The 23986-nt window shown below is 44.8% G+C and overlaps 2 protein-coding genes across 2 annotated transcripts; one reads left to right on the forward strand and one right to left on the reverse strand.

Moving 5' to 3' along the window:
- The first annotated feature begins 2263 nt into the window (after positions 1-2263).
- Positions 2264-14127, forward strand: LOC110507566 (F-box only protein 46). The gene is made up of 2 exons (XM_021587632.2): positions 2264-2710; positions 10740-14127. Exon 2 carries the CDS (start codon positions 10856-10858, stop codon positions 12875-12877), a length of 2022 nt encoding a protein of 673 aa, XP_021443307.2. The 5' UTR covers positions 2264-2710; positions 10740-10855; the 3' UTR covers positions 12878-14127.
- A 451-nt stretch (positions 14128-14578) lies between these two features.
- On the reverse strand, positions 14579-23074 carry slc5a2 (solute carrier family 5 member 2; the record flags this gene model as incomplete). Its single annotated transcript, NM_001124432.1, is given in 15 exon segments — positions 14579-14925; positions 15128-15263; positions 15440-15655; positions 15980-16148; positions 16298-16448; positions 16577-16684; positions 16894-17029; positions 17291-17520; positions 19153-19233; positions 20815-20920; positions 21307-21411; positions 21507-21566; positions 21711-21815; positions 22525-22596; positions 22813-23074. Coding segments are annotated over 15 exon segments (2004 nt in total). The 3' UTR covers positions 14579-14707.
- Between the last annotated feature and the right edge of the window lie 912 nt (positions 23075-23986).

Here is a 23986-nt window from a genome sequence, read left to right on the forward strand (position 1 = left end):
GTGCCACACGTGTCCCGCTGCTTAAACCAATACATGTCCAGGCCCGTCTGAAGTTTGCTTGAGAGCATTTGGATGATCCAGAAGAAGATTAAGAGAATGTCATATGGTCAGATGAAACCAAAATATAACTTTTTGGTAAAAACTCAACTCGTTGTGTTTGGAGGACAAAGAATGCTTAGTTGTATCCAATGAACACCCTACCTACTGTTAAGCATGGGGGTGGAAACATCATGCATTGGGGTTTTTCTGCAAAGGGACCAGGACGACTGATTCGTTTAAAGGAAAGAATGAATGGGGCCATGTATCGTGAGATTTTGAGTGAAAACCTTCTTCCATCAGCAAGGGCATTGAAGATTAAACGTGGCTGGGTCTTTCAGCATGACAATGATCCCAAACACACCTCCCGGGCAACGAAGGAGTGGCTTCGTAAGAAGCATTTCAAGGTCCTGCAGTGGCCTAGCCAGTCTCCAGATCTCAACCCCATAGAAAATCTTTGGAGGGAGTTGAAAGTCTGTGTTGCCCAGCAACAGCCCCAAAACATCACTGCTCTAGAGGAGATCTGCATGGAGGAATGGGCCAAAATACCAGCAACAGTGTGTGAAAACCTCGTGAAGACTTACAGAAAATGTTTGACCTCTGTCATTGCCAAGGGTATATAGGGTATATAACAAAGTATTGAGATAAACTTTTGTTATTGACCAAATACTTATTTTCCACCATAATTTGCAAATAAATTCTGAAAATTACAGGCCTCTCTCATCTTTTTAAGTGGGAGAACGTGCACAATTGGTAGCTGACTAAATACTTTTTTGCCCCACTGTAACTTCCACAAAGCTGTGAACGATCTGAGAGACAAGGCAAGAAGGACATTCTATGTCATCAAAAGGAACATAAAATTCGACATACCAATTAGGATCTGGCTAAAAATACTTGAATCAGTTATATAATCCATTGCCCTTTATGGTTCTGAAGTTTGGGGTCCGTTCACCAACCAAGAATTCACAAAATGGGACAATCACCAAATTGAGACTCTGCATGCAGAATTCTGCAGAAACATCCGTGTACAACGTAGAACACCAAATAATGCAGAGCAGAATTAGGCCGATAACCGGTAATTATCAAAATCGAGAGAACAGCCGTTAGATTCTACAACCACCTAATTTTTTACATTTTTATACCAGGCAAGTCAGTTAAGAATAAATTCTTATTTTCAATGACGGCCCAGGAACAGGGGGTTAACTGCCTGTTCAGGGGTAGAACAACAGAATTGTACCTTTTCAGTTTCTGGGTTTGAGCTTGCAACCTTCCGGTTACTAGTCCAATGCTCTAACCACTAGGCTACCCTGCTGCCCCCATAAAAGGCAAACTAGAATGCTATTTGGCCCTAAACAGAGAATACACAGTGGCAGAATACCTGACAACTGTGACTGATCCAAACTTAAGGAAAGCTTTGTCATTGTACAGACTCAGTGAGCATAGCCCTGCTATTGAGAAGGCTGCCGTAGGCAGACCTGGCTCTCAAGAGAAGACAGGCTATGTGCACACTGCTCACAAAATGAGGTGGAAACTGAGCTGCACTTCCTAACCTCCTGCCCAATGTATGACCATATTAGAGACACATATTTCCCTCAGATTACACAGATCCACAAAGAATTTGAAAACAAATCCGATTTTGATAAACTCCCATATCTACCGGGGTGAAATACCACAGTGTGCCATCACAGCAGCAAGATGTGTGACCAGTTGCCACAATAAACGACCAACAAGTGAAGAACAAACACCATTGTAAATACAACCCATATTTATGCTTATTTATTTTCCCTTTTGTACTTTAATCATTTGTACATCGTTGCAACACTGTACATAATATGACATTTGTAATGTTTTTATTGTCTTTTTGAACTTCTGTGAGTGTAATGTTTACTGTTCATTTTATTGTTTATTTCACTTTTGTATATGATGTACTTCACTTGCTTTGGCAATGTTAACATATTGAATGACCCTTGGTATATAAGTGCAGATATCGATTCTGCCGCTTGAGCATGCTTTTGGGGCACAGTCGATAGCACGCTGGACTTCGGGCTATAAGGTCGAGGGTTCGAGGCCTGCTCCCTGCCTGTTTTATTACAATATGTTTCCCATGCCAATAAAGCCCCTTGAATTGAATTGAATTGAACTGAATTGAGAGAGATGCGGAGGAGTGAGACCTAAGAAGGGGGGTGAGTGGGGCCATATATGCCATATATGGGCACACCATCGACTCTGCCTTGCTATTGGCTGTGGGCCTTGTGCAGCTGCCTGTCAACAAGATGGCCTTCCTCTCCACGGATGTTCCGACTCCGATTATTTTGGTTGTTCAGAGAACATACCGTAAAGGTCAGCCTGTGTCAGCTCTGAAAAGGTAGCCAGATGAACGAGGAAGAGTGTGAAACAGGATCAGTATAGATAGGTTGTGTACAATTGAAAAACGGACAGTAGGCTTCGATATTAACATTAGGTTGATATTGGAAAGTACTCTGCAGCCAGATAGCTAGCTAATTTACGTGGACAAGTAAAAGATAACCCGAGTCACCTGCACCCCTATCCTTGCTCAATCTGATTAATCGGTCGGTTGTTGAGTGGAAAACAGGCCTACGACCGTCGGGGGGGGCTTGCTAGTAACGTTACTGTCATCAGCACTGTTGCCGGTCAAGTGCTTGCGGATCTACAGGTAAGATGACGGAAACATGAATTACTTCACTTTAGCTGTATTTAAATTCGGGTCAAAGCTAGTCAACGTCGTTAGCCAGCAACACACAATATGGGTTCCATTGCAATTTTGTTTGGCTAGTCAGCACACAACGTTACACCCCTTAATGCAGTTGTCTAACTCGTTTTATTTTCGTCAAAGACGATCTGTTGGTGCCTATCAGTTAGCCGCGCCTTGGCGAGTGTTTGTAACATCAATGTAACAACGAGATTGTTGTTGGCCTTTTGGGCTATAACGCGCTAGCTAACTTAGACTAGTTAGATAGCCAGCCAACGTTAACTTTTTAACGTTAAGCTAAACTAGCAGCTAAGAAATGAAGTTGGTTAGCGAACGTTACCTAGCTAACATGAGTGTTTAACGTTACCTCTTTGGCCTGCATATCATATAGTTGCTAGTTAGCATAAGTGATTATCAGAACTAACCTAACGTAAGCACACATTAGTTAGCTAGTTAACCAACTTGGTTTATTAATATGGACCTCGGAGGTGAACTTAGTTAACGTTACTGTAGTTGTAAGAATAGTTCAACCACACAGGCTGGATTTCTGTTTCGTCCTGTTCCTAGCTAGATTGCGCAATTCTTGTAAAATTGTCATTTTTGCACATTTCAACTGACCATTTGATCAGCGTTAGACAACTGAATGAACACCAATGAGCATGTCAATAATTAGTCCTTGGCTAATCATGGTTACCCATGCTGACCACCTGTAAGTTACAACCTAATGGAAATGTGCCTTTCAATTCTGAAGGCGCTTTGTTTATAGCTAGAGTCCATGTCACCTGTACTTCCTCAGTGCAGTACCGTTTCTGTCTATTTTGTTTTTTCAGCTTCTTGATTTAGCATTGGCTAGGTGACCACGTTTTCCAAACACTGTTAAATATCTACTCTGAATTAAGATTCAACAATGTCTGCAGAAACAATGAGGTGTCAGCTATGACACCTTGATATATTTTGGTTATTAAAAAATATATTTTGGTTATTAAACTACAGTATGTGAAGTTGATTTAGAATTGCGTTAACAGAATTTCATCATAGGTCCCTGATCTGTCCTACACATAAATAAATGCATCATTATGGATATTAAGGTGTTGTATCCTAAATAGGCACACAAATGTAGAAATATGCATATTTGGGTATTATTCTACACACTGGCTATTTTAATGAGACCAAATTTGGTTGGACTGGGACAAATCTGAACCAGTCACTGATGTCTGTTTCCACATTTGCCCTCAGAACAGCCTCAATTCGCCAGGGCATGGACTCTACAAGGTGTCAAGTGTCAAGTGTTCCACATGGATGCTGGCCAATGTTTCCCACAGTTGGCTGGATGTTCTTTGAGTGGTGGACCATTTTCAATGCACGCAGGGAACTGTTGAGTTTGAAAAACCCAGCAGCGTTGCAGTTCTTGACACAAACCTGTGCGCCTGGCACCTACTTCCATAGCCCTTTCAAAGGCACTTAAATATTTTAGTAGTTCAGCACAGTACATTAGTGTACTCTAGTGTGCTTTACTGTGTACTGAACTGAACTCTATTCTACTCTGCTGTACTGAAGTATACTGTACTCAACTTTTTGTGTTGTGCTCTGAAAAACTTGTGAAACATAGTCTGGACCAATCATGGATGTCTATTTGTGCTATAAAAAAAAGGCCGGTCTGGACCGGACCAAAAATGAATAATCTGTGGGCGTTAATCTTTTCTCAAAGACAAAATAAGTAATCAAACTACAGGATGAGCACCTTTGTTGTTGGTGAGCTGGTATCTGTTATTCAACTGAGAACTAGGCCTATACATCTTTATTTTGGTTCTTTAGAATCAGAAGTATTGAAATGGAAAGCCTTTGGCATGAAGATGCCAAAAATATTAAATAGTTAAGTTCCAGGGAACATCCATTGATGATCCTGCTTGGTTCAGCCTAAAATCCTCTCAGAATAGCCTGTGTATCAGTTTTGTAATGACAGGGTTTGTATTCCAATGTTTACAGATAAACAACAATTCACCATTTTGGCAACCACTGTCCTGGCCCTTACAACCAACACTATTTGAGTAAGGGGGTGGATGATGAACTCTTGGTTGAAGCCAAATGGTGGAAAGAAAAAACTGATGAGCTATAGTTTAAAAGGAGTGCATCGATATCCATTGCAGTTCAATGCAGTTCTGTTCACTACCAGAGAAGCACAGCTGACAGACCAAACACTTCTATAGCCAACTTGTCTGCCTGACCTTCTCTTGACGAAGGCACTCTGGGTTCATTTTATCGGGGATGGGTGGAGTCCATTGTTCTTGTAGACGAGCATCATCAGCCTCACCTGCTGCCCGGGCTACTGCTGTATTGTCTCTGCAGGCGCAGCCAAGGCGAGCGCCATTTATCACCTCCCTGCATTGTCCACCATTCCCAAAGCCTCTGAGAGGGAGTATAGCTCTAGAGGTGAATGAGGGGCCTGTCTGAATTATCTGAGGACAGCCTGGAATTGGAAGAAGAAAAATGTGTTTTTTGTTTGTTTGAAAGGTCCTTCCCTGTTTACTGTGCCTAAGTTGTCTTTTCAATATGACATTTTCTCTGTAATAGGAATGGTGTAGTGCTGAACATTCCTTCAATGCCTGAGACTATTCTAACAGTGGTATTTTAGTGGGCGCAATGTTTTCGAATGCTCCAGATAGAAACTCAAGTTTTAGAATTGACATTTTATTCTGTGGCTGTCATGTGGCCAATTGACAACTGTTTTGTGTCTATACATTCCCTGGTTAATCTGGACCATTGTGTTATGATGTTGAGCCTGCTGAATATCCTCCAACAGAAAGCCTCTGGATTGTTTGAGCGAGGTCATGATGGAGGAATGAATTCTCCTGCATTGGTGTGTGTGTGTAGTTCAGATGTCGGACAACTTGGGGAGCCAGTGAGAGACGAGCCTCTGGCGCGGCACTCAGCGATTTCTGTACTGCTGCTGGGCATGGACAGGATTTGGTGGATTATGCAAAAAGATTAAAACCAGCCTTAATTTGCAGGAATTGTTTAAAATGAGAAACGAAAACGGCATTATCATTGCAGAGGTTTTATCATCTGTCGGAATTAATTCTTCATGGATACAGGTTGTCGGCAACATCAGGGCCATGTTTTGGCCCGTGGATATCATTCGAATACAATGAATGGACTTCTCGTCTCATGTCCTCATATTTTATGTGGACTTTCTCGTAAATTCAGGCTACTCATTACCTGCTATTAAGCCAGTATAGATGTCTTTAAACATCTTGTATATGATGGGTCTCCTTGCAGAGTTCAGCTTTGTTTAACACCTGGTATGGAGACAAGTGTAAAATAGCTAGCCTATAGGCTACTAGGCCTGTCATTAGTACTGCATACTGCATGCCATCTATTTCCATCGTAGCATTTTACTATCACCTGTTCATCGGCCACCTTATTTCCTAATTAAATTACAGGGTAAACCGTCAAATAGCCTATTAATTGACAACGAAGACTACAGCATGGATTAAAGCTATTGACTCTGGATAACTGGTAGTGGACTCTTCCATCTTTCCATCTTCTGAAGCACTGTTGGCTGGCTGGCTCTGAATAATAGATACTGGTCAATGGAGGGAATCTGACTAGAGCCATTCAATCATGCACTGGCTGCCACTCACTGCCTCTCTCTCACTGCTTCAGGAAGTGCCTGTTTTAGTCACAAAGATGGACTGACGCTCACTGTCCCTGTTACGCCATCCAATCTTTTTATCGGTAGGGTGGTGGCCCAGGGATGTACTTCATACAGAGAGTAATCTGCAGGCTCTTAGCTGGAGCTGTGTGATTATAAAGCCCTTAACCAGCCCAGGAGTAGTTCTGGCCTCTGACGCACACACACAAACAGCCTGGGTAGCAGACTAGTCAGACATTCCTATTCAGCTGAAGGTACACATTTCATATTATCATGCTTACAACTGGCGACAAGTATAGATAGGCTAGATATCGGCCTATGTTTTCCTGGTAAGAGTCGAGAAAATTAGGTGTTATACTAGTGCTGTCTGTCTCAACTTGTTTGGGATCACAGGATGGAAAGAGTGGGGCTTGTTCAGTCTTTTTACTTTTTTTTTTTTTTTATATATACAGTTGAAGTTGGAAGTTTACATACACCTTAGCCAAATACATTTAAACCGTTTTTCACAATTTCTGACATTTAATCCTAGTAAAAATTCCCTTTCTTAGGTCAGTTAGGATCACCACTTTATTTTAATAATGTGAAATGTCAGAATAATAGTGGAGAGAATTATTTCAGCTTTGATTTCTTTCATCACATTCCCAGTGGGTCAGAAGTTTACATACACTCAATTAGTATTTGGTAGCATTGATTTTTAAATGGTTTAACTTGGGTCAAATGTTTCGAGTAGCCTTCCACAAGCTTCCCACAATAAGTTGGGTGAATTTTGGACCATTCTTCCTGACGGAGCTGGTGTAACTGAGTCAGGTTTTTAGGCCTCCTTGCTCTTAAATACTTTTTCAGTTCTGCCCACAAATGTTCTATAGGATTGAGGTCAGGGCTTTGTGATGGCCACTCCAATACCTTGACTTTGTTGTCCCTAAGCCATTTTGCCACAACTTTGGAAGTATGCTTGGGGTCATTGTCCATTTGGAAGACCCATATGCGACCAAGCTTTAACTTCCTGACTGATGTCTTGTTGTTGCTTCAATATATCCACATAATTGTCCTACCTCATTATGCCATCTATTTTGTGAAGTGCACCAGTCCCTCCTGCAGCAAAGCACCCCCACAACATGATGCTGCCACCCCCATGCTTCACAGTTGGGATGGTGTTCTTCGGCTTGCAAGCCTCCCCCTTTTTCTTCCAAACATAACGGTGGTCATTATGGCCAAACAGTTCTATCTTTGTTTCATCAGATCAGAGGATCTTTGTCCCCATGTGCAGTTGCAAACTGTAGTCTGGCTTTTTTATGGCGGTTTTGGCTTCTTCCTTGCTGAGCAGCCTTTCAGGTTATGTTGATATAGGACTCGTTTTACTGTGGATATAGATACTTTTGTACCTGGTTCCTCCAGCATATTCACAAGGTCCTTTTGCTTTTGTTCTGGGATTGATTTGCATTTTTCGCAGAAGTACGTTCATCTCTAGAAGACACAACGCGTCTCCTTCCTGAGCAGTATGACGGCTCATTGAACAAGCATGGGAAGTAGTGTTTAAACCCTTTACAATGAAGATATGTGACGTTATTTGGATTTTTACGAATTCTTTGAAAGACAGGGTCCTGAAAAAGGGAAGTTTGTTTTGTGCGCCTATGCAAACTCAGCAAAACCATCATTGCTGTGTTCCAATGGCACATTGTGTTAACTAATCCAAGTTTTTAGCATTTTTAAAAAGGCTAATTGAGAATTAGAAAACCATTTTGCAATTATGTTAGCACAGCTGAAAACTGTTGTTCTGTTTAAAGAAGCAATAAAACTGGCCTTTAGACCAGTTGAGTATCTGGAGCATCAGCATTTGTAGGTTCAATTACAGGCTCAAACAAAATGTCCAGAAACAAATAACTTTCTTCTGAAACTCATCAGTCTATTCTTGTTCTGAGAAATGAAGGCTATTCCATGTGAGAAATTGCCAAGAAACTGAAAATCTCTTACAACGCTGTGTACTACTCCCTTCACAGAACAGCGCAAACTGCCTTCATTGTCTAATTGCTGCAAATAAATCACTACTAAAAGACACCATTTAAGAAGAAGAGACTTGCTTGGGCCAAGAAACAGGAGCAATGGACATTAGACCGGTGGAAATTTGTCTTTTGGTCTGGAGTCCAAATTGAAGATTTCTGGTTCCAAACGCTGTGTCTTTCTGAGATGCGGTGTGGGTGAATGGATGATCTCTGCATGTGGCGGTGCTTTACTGGTGAAACTGTTGGTGGTTTATTTCGAATTCAAGGCACACTTAACCAGCATGGCTACCACAGCATTCTGCAGCGATACGCCAGCCCATCTAGTTTGCACTTAGTCCCACTATCATTTGTTTTTGAAAACCTTCAAGGCGAGATAATTTAGTCAGGATGGTGGAGCGGTCTAAGGCGCATCGTTCAGTTCGCAGTCTCCCATGGAGGCGTGCGTTCATATCCCACTTCTGACAGTCATTTAACAAGCATTTCACTACACTCGCATTAACATCTGCTAACCATGTGTATGTGACAAATAACATTTGATTTGACCCAACACACCTCCAGGCTGTGTAAGGGCTATTTTACAAAGGAGAGTGATGGAGTGCAGCATCAGATGACCTGGCCTCCACAATCCCTCGACCTCAACTAAATTGAGATGGTTTAGGATGAGTGAAGAAAAGCAGCCAAGTGCTCAGCATATGTTGGAAAAGCATTCCAGGTGAAGCTGGTTGAGAGAATGCCAAGAGTGTGCAAAGCTGTCATCAGGGCAAAGGGTGGCTATTTGAAGAATCTCAAATGTATATAATATTTTTGATTTGTTTAACACTTTCTTTGGTCACTACATGGTTCCATATGTGTTATTTCATAGTTTGATGTCTTTGCTATTATTCTACAATGATGAAAATAGTAAAAATAAAGAAATCTTGTGAGTAGGTGTTCTAAAACCTTTGACCGGTAGTCTGTATATAAACATTCTAAAACCTTTGACCGGTAGTCTGTATATAAACAGTACCAGTCAATGTTTATGCGCTTCAGCACTCGGCGGTCCCGTTCTGTGAGCTTGTGTGGCCTACCACTTCGCGGCTGAGCCGTTGTTGCTCCTAGACGTTTCCATTTCCCAATAACAGCTCTAGCAAGGCAGATATTTTTTTGAAAAGGTGGCATCCTATGACGGTGCCACGTTGAAAGTCACTGAGCTCTTCATGAAGGCCCTGTGTATGTGTAGACACCTCTAACCTCTTCACATTAGTGGATTTGGCCTTTTCAGCCACACCCATTGCTGATATAGATATATATCACGTGCACTGTGACTTGGTTTCTGAACTGCCTAGAAGCTGATTTGCCTATCATTTGCTGTGCTCTTGCTGTAATGAATGGCTAGAAGGTGAAATTTGATCCAATGAGTCTCACACCTTCCATAGCGGTTGCTTCTGAATCAGCATGTCTCACAAATATTTTTGTTCACTTTTATACGTTATGTTTTTGACAGGGTCGTCATACGGAGACTAGGGTGTATTTTACAGATGAGCCCTACATGTATCAGACACATAAAATATACGAAATTACAAAACCATATTAACAGACACCATCAGAGGTCTAAATGTCTTGAAACAGTCTTGCGCCACTTGTTCCTCTTAAGCCCCCAGTGCCACATTTTTGGCATGGTAACATGTAATGGCACGGGCACCCTGCGTAAACGCTTTTCCTGCAGGCCGAGGCCAAGGTCCTTTACTCTCTCAACATCAACTCCACTACTCTCCCCTTCTAAAAATAGGTTAGGCATATGCCTTCCTTGCTTCCTATTAGGCAGGTCCTCTTTGAAGCGTCAGGATGGGGATCCATTTTCCTCCCCTCCTTTATATCTCCTTTCATCTTCCCCAGACAACACAAGTCCCCGAAATGGAAGCCTTTAATTAGATTGAAAACCTTCAAGGCGAGAGAATTTATATTACAGTGAGCGTATGTAATGACTAATTGAGTTTAGCTGTTGAGGCTGTCTGAAAGCATGAGTCTTCCTGACTTGTGCACTGTGACCTTTTGTTTCTGAACCGCCAAGAGGCTAGGAGCTGATTTGCTGTGCTCTTGCTGTATTGAATGGCTAGGAGTTGAAATAACCTTCCATAGTGGTGGCTTCTGAATCAGCATGTCACAATTAGATGAGGTCATTTTAGGGACTTAATACTAATGCAACATGTAGAATGCATGGGAAGAAAGTCTCCCTCAAATTACATTTTTAGAAGATGTGTAATGAATAACATTTGATGAAATCTAGCCCCCGGCTAGATGACCTATGATGGTGAATATTGTAATACTGCTCCTGTAATAAAACTGCTCTCTCTTCCTTCAGATTGTATGCCCTCTTCCTGTGACGGTGCCTGCTGTCTCGCACAGAGAGAATGAGTAACGTGGTGCACAGCAGATGCCCAGCCTAGACGCCGCCGATATGCTTCCCTCCGGCCCGTGATGGACCGAGACACCTTCTCCCACATCCGACTGTGGTGCCCACGCCCCTTTGGCACCTACTCCCAGAACAAGCCCAGAGGTACAGGGGGCAGTGGGGCAGCCCCCTTCCTCTGCAAGGCTGACACTGCTGGGCGCACGTCGCTGGAGGTCGGGGGAAGCGTGGATGGCCAGGAGGAGGAGGAGGATGCCGGCTCCGAGAACAGTCCCCCAGACGCCGACCCGGCCTCGGCACTGCAGGCTCCCTCCACCCCTCCCGGCGCCACTCAGATGGAGGATGGGAGGGTGCTGCTGGACACCTGGTACGTCATCAAGCCAGGCAACACCAAGGAGAAGATTGCCTTCTTCGTGGCCCACCAGTTCAGTGGGGTGGGCCTGCCTCGACCCAGCGCCATAAAGGTGAAAGGGAACTGGGCCACGGATTGCACTAAGGCCAAGCGTAGGCGGCGCTGCTCCTCCTATGACCCCCCCGCCCGGGCCCAGACCAACATTATCCCCGCCACCCCGCCCCCAGAAGCCTCCACCCCAGAGGCCATCCAGGGAGTGAGCGAGACTGACCTGCTGTCCGTTGCTGAGATGGTGGCCCTGGTAGAGCAGCGTACAGCCATGGCCTTGCAGGGCATGGTGACCCAGGAACAGACTGCCACAGAACACCCCGGACACACGCTCCTGCAGGGCACAGTCTCCGACCCCAGCCCCATGGTGTTCCTGTCAGAGAGCCCTGACCCCCCACGCGGTGTCCTGGAGGAGGAGGAGCAGCAGGAGTCGCGGCGTGTGGCTAAGGCCATAGCCCACTTTGAGTCCCAACATCAGCTCCTGGAGAACACACTGAGGCCCGTGTCGGGCCTGGACTCCCCCAGGGAGAGGGAGCGGAGCGGGGACTCTGGGCCCACCCACGGCCGAGGTGAAGTGAGGATTGCCTTCCGGGTATCCAGCCTAGATCCTGGCTCACAGTCAGAGCCCGCAGGCCGGCCCCGCTGCATGTTCATGAGCTGTGGGGGAGGAGGGGGCCAGGCGGGGGCCCGAGCCAACGAGAAGATCACCTGTGATCTTTATCAGCTGGTCAGCCCCACGTCACGGGACCCCAGCCTGCTGCTGTCCGGCTCTCCAAAAGCTGACCCCCATGGGGAGAGCCATACAGACCGGCCAGCCTCCAGCAGCCCGGACCCCAGCCAGGAGCTCGGCTCTGGGGAGAAGAAGTCTGTGGCCCGGGAGAGGGTGACTGGCTTCCACGTAGAGGTGGTTGTCACGGGTGCTGTAGACCAATGTGTGTTCTATGGCAAGGACAGCACAGAGAATGTGCAAGAGGAGACTGTGTGTTTCGCCATGCCCAGTGGGGTCAGCCCTGCCGACGGCTCAGAGGACCCCCCTCCAGGCCAGCTGTTCTTCCTGCAGCCCCAGAGAGGGTCTGATGAGGACAGTGGCACCGGCAGCAGCAGTGGAATGTGCTCTTTGGACTGCACCAATAACAATAATCCTGCTGGGGATGCTGCTGACCGGCCGGACTCCCCCCTGGCCGGCGTGGAGGACTGCTCGGACCCCTCTCTGTGCCGTCTCTACCGCCACGTCTCTCACGACTTCCTGGAGATCCGCTTCCAGATCCAGCGGCTGCTGGAGCCTCGTCAGTACATGCTGCTACTGCCCGACCACATCATGGTCAACATCTTCAGCTACCTGCCCACGCGCTCGCTGGCCGCCCTCAAGTGCACCTGCTACGACTTCAAGGTTCTGATTGAGATGTACGGTGTGCCCGCCACCGACTCGCGCTGGAACCAGGACCCGCTGTACCGCGACGACCCCTGCAAGCAGTGCAAGCGGCAGTACGAACGGGGCGACGTGTCTCTCTGTCGCTGGCACCCCAAACCTTACCACCACGACCTGCCTTATGGACGCTCCTATTGGATGTGCTGCCGGCGCACGGATAAGGACACACCAGGCTGCCGTGTGGGGCTGCATGATAACAACTGGGTACTGCAGCCCTGCGAGCTGGTGCAGACCCGCGCTAAGAGGGAGGACGGGAGGTAAAGGGGCCCTCCCCAGCACCCCTCTTACTCCCTCTAGACCCCACTGCCCCCTGGTGCTAAACTAAAGACCAGGGTTGGGGTTCTCTCCTGTGTTGTCAGCTCTCTCTCTGCTCGTTATCACCTTGTTCTGAGTTCTTAGCAGTTGACTAGCTCCCTACTCGGATGTTAGTACATGTGAAAACTGGACTCATGATGAGTGGGCCCATGTTGGTGGTATGGTGCTGCATGGGGCCTGATGCTCAACGTTTCTGCCTATTGGTCAACTGACAGTCGTGTCCTAGCCATGCTGTCAATGCTAGAGCTGACCTCAACTTTACTGACCAGAGGGCCAGCCACTGAAAGTTTAAAGGTCCAATGCAGCTGTTTTTATCTCAATATCAAATCATTTCTAGGTAACAATTAAGTACCTTACTGTAATTGTGTTCAATTAAACTGGTCAAAATGAAACAAAAATATAATCTTGGTAAAGAGCAATTTCTCAAGCAACAATTTTTGATAGGATTGTATGGGACTGGTCTGCTCGGGAGGGGAAAACTAGCTGTTATTGGCAGAGAGGTTTGGAACTCTTTCTTATTGGTCTGTTAACAAATTTACTACCCGTTGTCACCGGGCAGGCCAAAATCCATCCCACGAAAATGGGCTGAAATTTCAGACTGTGTTTTTAAACCGCTCTTGAACTAAAAGGGCATTTTCACAATTGCACAGTATAATTGCAACCGCATATTGTGAAAATGTATGTAAAACACAGTCAAATCACATTTTTGACTGCACTGGGCCTTTTAATGAATGAGACTAACAGTGTGGGGCAAGAGAAGGCAATTTGATGTCACTTTGTACGGGTTTTGACTGCTTGTTATCAATTATTTTAGTTTTTAGGTGTGTGAGCGAATGTTTGCTGTTATTTCCTGTTTTTTTTAGGACTGTTCTCCCTCCACCTCTTTTTAGCCCCTCCCCACTAACCCCCAGTCCCAACCTGCTAGTCGGCAGAGGTCAGTCTTTGCCAAAGCCGTCGTTTGCGTCAATGCGGGTGAAAAGAAACACGGACCATAGAGCTCTCTACACCAGCTTCCAGCCTTAACCACACTGGTCCTGCTCACAATCCCTACATCTGCAAAACCTTGACAAATACAGTATAGAGAACTTTGTTCACTTGACCCCTCTGACTGGGTAGGGGAGACCACTGTAGGTTTCAGTTGTACAATGCTAATGGGAATGTGCTTCTCAAATAAACAGAAATGATTAAAACTGGAATTTGACCCTTGACATTTCCTTCTGCATGATGACCTGTGTTGGTAACATGTTTATTTTGATAGAGAAGTTGCTACAGGGTGGAAAACAGTCCTCAGGGGCCAGATTGTTGTTCCTCTTTTTCTCCATCTCTAGCAAACACAGCTGATTTAATCAAATTGCATTCTAAACTGAAGATCATGATTAGGTGATTATTGGAGTCAGGTGTGCTAGCTGGGGCAAAACTTACACCAATCAGGCCCCGGGGGACTGAAATTGCCCACCCCTGGTGTAGGGGTTATTGAACATGTATTGATTTACTTTTTAAAACCATTTGTCCTCCACATGACTCTAGTTGACGCTTGATATATGCAATGGCCACTAGAGGGGAGAGATGTGCTAATGTTCAGGTTTAGCACAGGAGTGTGGATTATTTGTTATACCCAATTTCATAATGATGATATTACAAGAAAGGGGCTACACAGAACTACTTTATTTTTCATGAATAGATGTGTGTGTCCCCATCGAATGACATACTAGATTCTGAATTAAACAAAGTGTGAGAATGACCGAAAGTGCACTTCATCAATGGTCACTAGCCCCCTCATGCATAGTAACCCCAGAGGAAGACTGCCACAGCCATCATAACCAGGGCATTAGCATCAACAACATGCTTCCAGAAGGGCTCCTCACTGATGTCAGGCAGCTCTTTGGATGCCTCAGTAACCTCCTCCTCTGTGAGCTCTGGGACCTGAGCGCCACTGACGCCACAGAACCAGCCAATGAGACGACAGATACCTGATTTGGGTTCTTCAGCATCCACTAACAAAGGAAATAAAACAATATGATGGGCTTGTTAGACATTGCAGGTGCGTCAAGACAATCTACAAATCCCCTCACATAATAAATAAACTAATCGTAGATCAGTCAGTCCCAATTTACCCACAACGCATCATGGATTTGATCTGCACGACTGTAGTGGTGGGGGGAGTTGACACCGAAGTGGAAGTATGTTCTCTCATACCTGGGCTGTCTTCAGACTTGTCTCTGCTTTTCTCCTCTGCCTCCCTGCGTGCTATCCTCCCCTTCACTTCCTGCTTCCAGTCAAGGTCATCCCTCTCTTCCTTGGAGTGGCGGAGGCTGAACACAAGACGGTGGAGCTAGGAGAAGAGCAGTTCTATCAGAAATCACTCACAGAGCATTACATGAGTAGATGCATACTACCATAGGTTTATTCATCCTGAGTTTATAGTAAATTGCATTAATATCTAATGGATGCAGGCATTTGATAAAACAGAATGTTTAGGCACACTCTATTCTGCCAACGAGCACTCACATGTATGTCGTCTATGGCCGGTGTACAGTAGCTGACAAGCAGCACCAGGATGGAGGTGCAGAAGAAGAGCAGCACAGCGAAGTAGAGGTAATGGACCCCACACACCAGAGTGGGGCAGTCTGAGGGGAACAGGCAGCTGCCTGAGCCAAACCAAAACTCTGGCCCCATACGGCACAGCCCCATAGCTAGGCCCCCCATCAGGCCCCAAAAAGCCCCCTGAAAGAAATAAAAATGTAGTACCAAAGTAAACAGAAGGGAAAGTTCATCCAGTGGTATATGTCTGTATTCACAAAGCGTCTCAGTGTAAGAGTGCTGATGTAGAATCAGTTTGGCATTTCAGATCACATTGAATAAGGTTATATGAACGGGGGGAGGGCCTGATCCTAGATCGGCAGTCCTACCTTGAGATGCCTTGTGAATACGGGCCCAGATGTCTCTCTCACATTCATAGGTTACATTGCCAATGCTTTCCCTATGTCTCTCTCAACAATGTCCTCTCACAACAATGTAACTAGAACACAACACACCCTCTGACCTCACCTGCTCATTGACCCTCTTCACAAACACAGCCAGGAAGAAGACTGAGGCGATAGGCGGGGCCAGGTAGCTGGTCACTGATTGGATGTAGTCAAACAGCTGACCGCTCTGGGCCGCCTGGACCACAGGGATCCAGCAGATACTGATGGCTACGATGACGAGGACCCACACTCTGAGAAGGAGAGACGGAGTCAGTGAGAGGCAGACATTTTATTGGAACATACGTTATATTGACCAACTCCAGCTAATGGTCTGGGACAGCTGAACTTTTCTACCTAAACCAAGTTTTTCTATGTAAACCAAGTGAAAAAAGGCCCAGACCTGCCAACGACCATGAGCTCGCTCTCTCTGGCCTGCGGTCTGAAGCGGGTCCAGATGTCCATGGTGAACAGGGTGCTGCTGCTGTTGAAGATAGAAGCCAGGGAGCTCATCAGGGCCGCCAGCATGACCGCCAGCATCAGGCCCCTCAGACCTGGGGGTGAGAGGAGAGGAGACGGGGGAGAGAGACAAATTGTGTGTGTAAAAAAAAAGAAATGTAACACGATAAAAGTGTCACCCAGATCTGAGCGACTAGTTCAGCAGAGGAAAGAGACTTCTCACCATTGGGCATGACAGAGACCACCAGTTTGGGGTAGGCGATGTTGGAGCAGCCCACCTCCGTCCCACACACCTGCTTACACACCTCTGGCACCACACAACCCACCTCATCTGTCAACAGAGAGAAGACAGGCTGTTACCACGGAGCCCATAATGACAGGAGGAAAAGAGAGGGAACACCACACACACATATTCAGGGTAAAAGAGGTGTAACAAACTGTCTTTTACAGAGTCCTTTGCTGCGTGCTCGTTTCCCTGTTCATGAAACTCTCCACTCAACTCTGTGTCAATCCTATGATGGCATATTTTTGGGAACTCACTTGGGAAGAGCACGCGGCTGATCATTCCGGGGAACACCATAAGGAACATGGGGAGCAGTTTCAGGTATCCACACATGATGCAGCCCGCCTTTACATGGGTCAGACTGCGTGCCGCCAGGCAGCGCTGCACGATCACCTATACACACAGACATGGGGGAAGATACCAGATCAACTCAACCAACGATTTCATCTTCCCATCTGATCCATGTTGTTTCACATCCATCAAATTGAAGTATCTCTCACCATAGCAACAGAATGAGCAGAGGGGACATCAGCATTATGTCAAATTACATCCAGTCAGCAATGTGCAGTTTTGAATGGGTCATATACACTAAATGCACTATGAAATAAACCCACATATGAATTCCATCCACTGTGTTCCTATGAGCTTATTTACCTGGTCGGTGCACCAATACCAGCCACCCACGATGGCAATGCCAAAGAGGACCCCCGGCCAGGGTAGGTCCCCGGTCACGGGGTCCCTGAGCAGCTGGAAGGCGTCGTCTCGGGGGGTGAAGCACTGGGGGGAGATGTTGTAGCGCTGGGGCTCCAGGGACTGGTACGTGGAGGGCAGTGCTAACTTGTACTTCTCCAGCAGAGCATTGTAGCCCCCCACCTCAAAAAAGGCTGAGGAAAAAGATGAGAAAGGAAGAGGGACACACACACACACAATGTCACATAGATAGCAGAGGTCAAGAGGAGTGGACTGGGAGGTCTATGGTGGGTCTACAGTGAGGCTGGGTCAAGGAAATGGTTTACTAAAGGTGGGGGTGGATGAGAGAGGGAGGTTGGATGAAGGAGTGACTGAGTGGTGCACTAACAGATTCACTAGACACGTCAGCTAATTGAACATAACCAGTTGAGTCATGAGTTAGAAACATTTATTAAAGTGTCACTTCACAATGATACAATAGATGACAATACAACATACACATTTTAAAAGTCACATTGTGGACCACTGAAATAATGTTTTGAGACACTAAATGCAGTCATAATCAAAACATGGTACAGTATTTCATTTGTAGGTACAGTACCCATAATACATGACATCATCTGTACATCATTGGTATCAGTTAGTACACGGTGCATTCAGAAAGTATTCAGAACCTCTCCCCTTTTCCACATTTTGTAAAGTTACAGCCTTATTCTAAAATGAATTAAATCAAATATTTTCCTCATCAATCTGCACACAATACTCCATAATGACAAAGCGAAAACATTTTTGCAAATGTATTAAATAAAAAACAGAAATAACTTATTTACATAAGTATTCAGACCCTTTGTCCGTAGAGTTCCGAGACAGGATTGTGTCGAGGCACAGATCTGGGGAACTGTACTAAAACATTTTTGCAGCATTGAAGGTCCCCAAGAACCTGAGCCAATCCTCAGTAAAAGGCACATGACAGCTCGCTGTTTGCCAAAAGGCACCTAAAGGACTCTCAGACCATGAGAAACAAGATTCTCTGGTCTGATAAAGCCAAGATTGAACTCTTTGGCCGGAATGCCAAGCATCATGTCTGGAGTAAACCTGGCACCATCCCTATGGTGAAGCATGGTGGTAACAGCATTATGCTGTGGGGATGTTTTTCAGCAGCAGGGACTGGGAGACTAGTCAGGATCGGGTGAAAGATGAACGAACAAAGTACAAACGGATCCTTGATGAAAACCTGTTCCAGAGCACTCAGGACCTCAGACTGGGGTGGAGGTTCAACTTCCAAAAAGACAACAACCCTAAGCACACAGCCAAGACAACACAGGAGTGGCTTTGGGACAGGTCTCGGACTGTCCTTGAGTGGCCCAGCCAGAGCCCGGACTTGAACCTGATCGAACATCTCTGGAGAGACCTGAAAATAGCTGTGCAGCGACGCTCCCCATCCAACCTGACAGAGCTCGAGAGGATTTGCAGAGAAGAATGGGAGAAACTCCCCAAATACAGGTGTGCCAAACTTGTAGCGTCATACCCAAGAAGACTCACGGCTGTAATCGCTTTCAAATGTGCTTCAACAAAGTACTGAGGAAAGGGTCTGAATACTTATGTAAATGTGGGGGAAACTATTTAATCAATTTTAGAAAAAGGCTGTAACGTTACAAAATGTGGACAAAGTCAAGGGGTCTGATACTTTCAGAATGCACTGTATATACACATGAATGCATAAACAAAAACTTCTCCATTTCTTGTTACTCCGTCATGTGTTGAGTAACAAGTGGAGTCAACAAGGTGGAATGTGTGGCACTCTGGACACAGGACTCTGAACTTACCGAAACCCGTGAGGCTGAAGGCGCCAGCGATGATGACAAACGTCTGGACGGTGTCTGTGTACATCAGAGCAGCTAGGCCCCCTAGCGACACAGATTAATACGTTTGAAAGTTTCAATGTCTAGTACAGGGAAATGCCTTTCTTGACAACTCAAAACACAACAATGCAATGATCAATAACAATGTATTACTAGAAGAAAAAAAACACAAGAAAGTAGAATGAGAAATATGAAATTCACAATAAAGTAAATAAGTAAGCATACGTTCCAATACCATCTTTACATGTACAGGGATACTGGAGTGATAGAGGTAGATGTGTATAGAGGTAAGGTGACTAGACAACAATAACCCAGTTAATGAACAAACCACTGAGGTCATCTAGGAGTGTTTCCCAAACTCGGAGTTGGGAAACACTCCTCTAGGATACACACACACAATACAATGATTATCTATTCACCTCTAGGTGACCCTACACCCTCTTTGGGTTGAGGGTAACAGACAAAATGCCTGAGGCCCTGTTTTTTCCCTATGGGTCATCTTTTCCAAACATGCCCTCTCTTTAATCGCGGACAGCCTTTTCGTCTCCTTTCATTCTCCACATGTCCAATTCTCCCTTGGGCGTCCATTCATGTCTATCCTGTATCAATTCACTGTCAAGTGTCTTATCTACTTTAAGAGTTATCTGTGCTGCTTTGTATGTTCTTAATTTTAGATATATTTATCTATTTAAACAGTGACCCTTTTCTCTCCTTTCTTATTTCACAGACACTAGTCAATGCTCCTATTTCGGTGTCACCCCTATCTTGCTTATTTCCTGGCCTCCTTCTCCTCTCTGCTCTCAAACCTTCAAGGTCTCAGCAGTGCGGGGAGGACTCCTCTGTCTGCCCTTTTTCCTATCTTTTTCCTATCTGTCTGTAGCTCTTTATTAACAAAGTGTCTCACTGTTTGGCTTTATCTGAACTCATGGATTTTTTGGGGAAAAAACATGTCTATGGTGGCAATTTCTAAAGTCCTTACATAGGTTGATTAAGGTTATCTTGATCCTATCAATGATCCTGAATCACCACAGATGTCATATATCCCTGTCCACTTTATACTATTTAAATACAAATCTTCTAGTATTCAAATGAAGCCAAAACGAATGCTAACCATATCATGTGCTTTCTGTACTAATGAAATCTCTCCCTTCTAGAGTCCACTGTATTTTATTTAACAATAACATGGGTTAACCTTAAAATCAGTCACATCAATCATTTAATATATGTTGCATAGTGTGGAATACATTATTTACAGTAATTTACCATCCCTAAGAACTGCAACTTATTTATTTTCACTAATCATTTTAATGCTTATATAATCACTAGTTATCTGGGGCGGCAGGGTAGCCTAGTGATTAGAGCGTTGGACTAGTAACTGAAAGGTTACTAGTCCAAATCCCCGAGCTGACAAGGTACAAATCTGTCGTTCTGCCCCTGAACAGGCAGTTAAACCCACCGTTCCTAGGCCGTCATTGAAAATAAGAATTTGTTCTTAACTGACTTGCCTAGTTAAATAAAGGTTCTATCTCAATGTATTTTCATGCCCTATTTGCTTAAAATATGTCCTGTCCAAACCTCAATGTAATTGAATGTAATTTGTGCATCATTTGATCAAACAGATGTCACCTGTGACTGTGTACAGAGCTGTGATGGAGAGGAGGGCTATCACAGCCACATAGATGTTCCAGCCTAGAGCCTGCTGTATGAACACAGCCCCAGAGAACATGTCCACCTGGAGAGAGAGAGATGAGGAGACAGTCAGACTGGTCCACGGGTATGTTTATACCTCAATAAAACATACAGAACTCAGGAGTCTTAGCAATACCACAGATACAATCAATGTTGGGGAAAATGTCATGATAAAGGACTGTGGGGGACGTTCATAGCATGTTACAAACAGTGCCCCATAGTGCTGCCCTAGACCAGGGCTCTCCAACCTTGTACCTGGAGAGCCACCCTCCTTTGGGTTTTCGCTCCAACCCCAGTTGTAACTAACCTGATTCAGTTTATCAACCAGCTAATCATTAGAATCAGTTGTGCTAGATTAGGGTTGGAGCGAAAACATACAGGACGGTAGCTCTCCACGAACAGGGTTGGGGAGCCCTGTCCTAGACTCACAGAGATTTTGGTGAAGATGTAGAGGAACAGAGAAATGACAGAGAGGTACAGACTGATCCTGGTTCCCCCAAACCTCTTCTTCAGGTACTGAGGCATTGTAATTACCTAAGCAACGGGAAATGCAGAAATTTCAGACAAATGGACACAAATCTCTGCAGTATGCCATGTTAGTTGGCATATAATGGTCTTGTGTAACTTACCCCCGCTGTGAGGTAAACGGGGACAAACAGCCAGCCCAATAGGAGCACGATAAACAAGGCCTGGGTAGAGAAAGAGGGCTCCAATTTCAGAAGAATCTCAATTTCCTGATCAGCACATTTTACAAAGTATTGTCACTGTGTATTGTACTCAAAACTCTGTAATAACATGTCATAACTTATTTTAAGGGGGCAAATTATACTTACATTCCACTCAAAACCCCCCACAGCAATTCCACTGGCTGCTCCGGTACCAGCAAGGCCCACAAAGTGACCACTACCAATATTACTGGCAAACAGTGATGCTCCAACCTAGAGAGAGAAAGAGAGAGAGAGAGAGAGAGAGAGAGAGAGAGAGAGAGAGAGAGAGAGAAAGAGAAAGAGAGAGAGAGAGAGAGAGAGAGAGAGAGAGAGAGAGAGAGAGAGAGAGGGGAGAGAGAGAGAGAGAGAGAGAGAGAGAGAGAGAGAGAGGAGAGAGAGAGAGAGAGAGAGAGAGAGAGAGAGGGGAGAGAGGAGAGAGAGAGAGAGAGAGAGAGAGAGAGAGAGGGGAGAGAGAGAGAGAGAGAGAGAGAGAGAGAGAGAGAGAGAGAGAGAGAGAGAGAGAGAGAGAGAGGGGAGAGAGAGAGAGAGAGAGAGAGAGAGAGAGAGAGAGAGAGAGGGGAGAGAGAGAGAGAGAGAGAGAGAGAGAGAGAGAGAGAGAGAGAGAGAGAGAGAGGGGAGAACTGAGAAACACATCCTCATAATGTGGCATGTGACACTTAGCTTCTGGAAAATCTTATATCTTGAAAACTTGACTTTTGACATGAAACACATATTGGGACTGTGTCAACAGTGGACTAATTAAACAAATACCAAAATACAGTTTTTGAGTGGAATTGTCCTTGAACACACATACAGGCTGTAATGTATACAATGGGACTGGGCAAGACAGGAAAGGTGACTGGAAGCTAAAACTAGCAGAAGAAGAGACCCAAAGGGTTAGTTAAAATACAAGAGTTGTCAAAGGTCAAGTTGAACTCACTGGCCACCATGTCATGGTCCGTCCTGCCAAAAAGTAGCCTCCCACAGTTCCACGGTTGGTCCGGAACATAGACTGGAAGACAGGACATTCACTGGATGTAAGCCCTAGGCAGTGGTTTACCTCATGACATACTCGACTGTATTGTACATGTCAATAAGTGGAATATGACCTATACAAATACCCAGTTTGACATAACATCATTATGATAAATTATACATGGAAAGAATCATGTATAACTTACAACTATGTAGGCTACAGACAGATATCCAGATAGGTGTAACTACTAACCCAGACGCCTACGCCAATGACCAGAATGAAGTAGCCGATGATGACCAAGATATCAGCTAGATTATTAATGGTCCTCGTCGCCGGCGTGGTCTCAGACGTGTGGTTCTCCATTTCTCAACGGCGTCAAAGGGCCTAATAATGTCAAACCAAAGGGTATCAGTCCAAGACTTGGAGGAAAGGATAATGATAATACGAGTGTCTATTAAATAGTGGGCTCACTCCCTAACGTTCGATAAGAGAAATGCCAGGTGAAGGAGAGGAGAGAATGGTCAGAGTGGATGGTCAGTAAGACCTTTGGTCAACAGGAAAAGAGACTGACTCAAGGAGTTTATTAATGACAGTAATAATTAACGCAGGCCTCTTCACTTATACACATGGTTTAGTTCTAGTAAAAAAAATTAAAGCTCCATTAGTTCAGTCCAACCTTCTATCGTAAACATGTCGAACAAACTTGATTTTCTCTTCCATGTGAAAATTGTTATATTGGTAACTTAATTCAATTGTTACAGGTGTTAACATTTGGTTTACCGTGACCCAAAATGTGCCTAAAGCAAGAACAAAGACTACATCCGCTGTCATATTGGTCTCTGACCAAAGGCTACACCACTACAAAGACCCTGCTGTAAATGTGTTGAGCGAGACTACGAGATGTCTGCATGAGTGACTACGAGACCGTCCATTCTAAATGTGACTCGGGTTAATGATTTCTTCTCTTTTTAGTAACATACACAAAATGACAGAATGACAAACGGACCGATGGACCTGTTGTCGTAGCCCAGAGAGGAACATTGTAAAACAGGAGAATAATCCCAAAAATCTTAAGCAAATATGTCCTTTAATCATTTGATAGAATAACTGTCATCAAATTATCAATTTGTCTTTCAGTTCAAAAACATAAATCAGATTACATGAGTGAGGTGATGTTTTTCTTAAGGGGTATGAGGTATTGGGGGGATCCCTTGTTGTTACATACCATAATCCAACGTTCACTCCCCAACACATTTGCACTCTTCACACAGCTCTATGGAGCAAAGGGACGTGCTCAACTAAAATCCCAAATAAACTTGCCCGTCTAAAAACCAAAAGGTGTCAGGTATTCTGCAGGATCTGCCTGCTCCTGTGGTATGTAAGTAACCCATACATCTGGAAATTAACTCTAATTATGTGGTCTGTA

The sequence above is a fragment of the Oncorhynchus mykiss genome, chromosome 27 (assembly GCF_013265735.2).
Source record: "Oncorhynchus mykiss isolate Arlee chromosome 27, USDA_OmykA_1.1, whole genome shotgun sequence".
Classification (NCBI taxonomy): Eukaryota; Metazoa; Chordata; class Actinopteri; order Salmoniformes; family Salmonidae; genus Oncorhynchus; species Oncorhynchus mykiss.

Excerpts from the sequence above, each read along its gene's own strand:
- LOC110507566 (XM_021587632.2), top strand. The coding sequence starts at position 10,856 with ATGGACCGAGACACCTTCTCCCACATCCGACTGTGGTGCCCACGCCCC.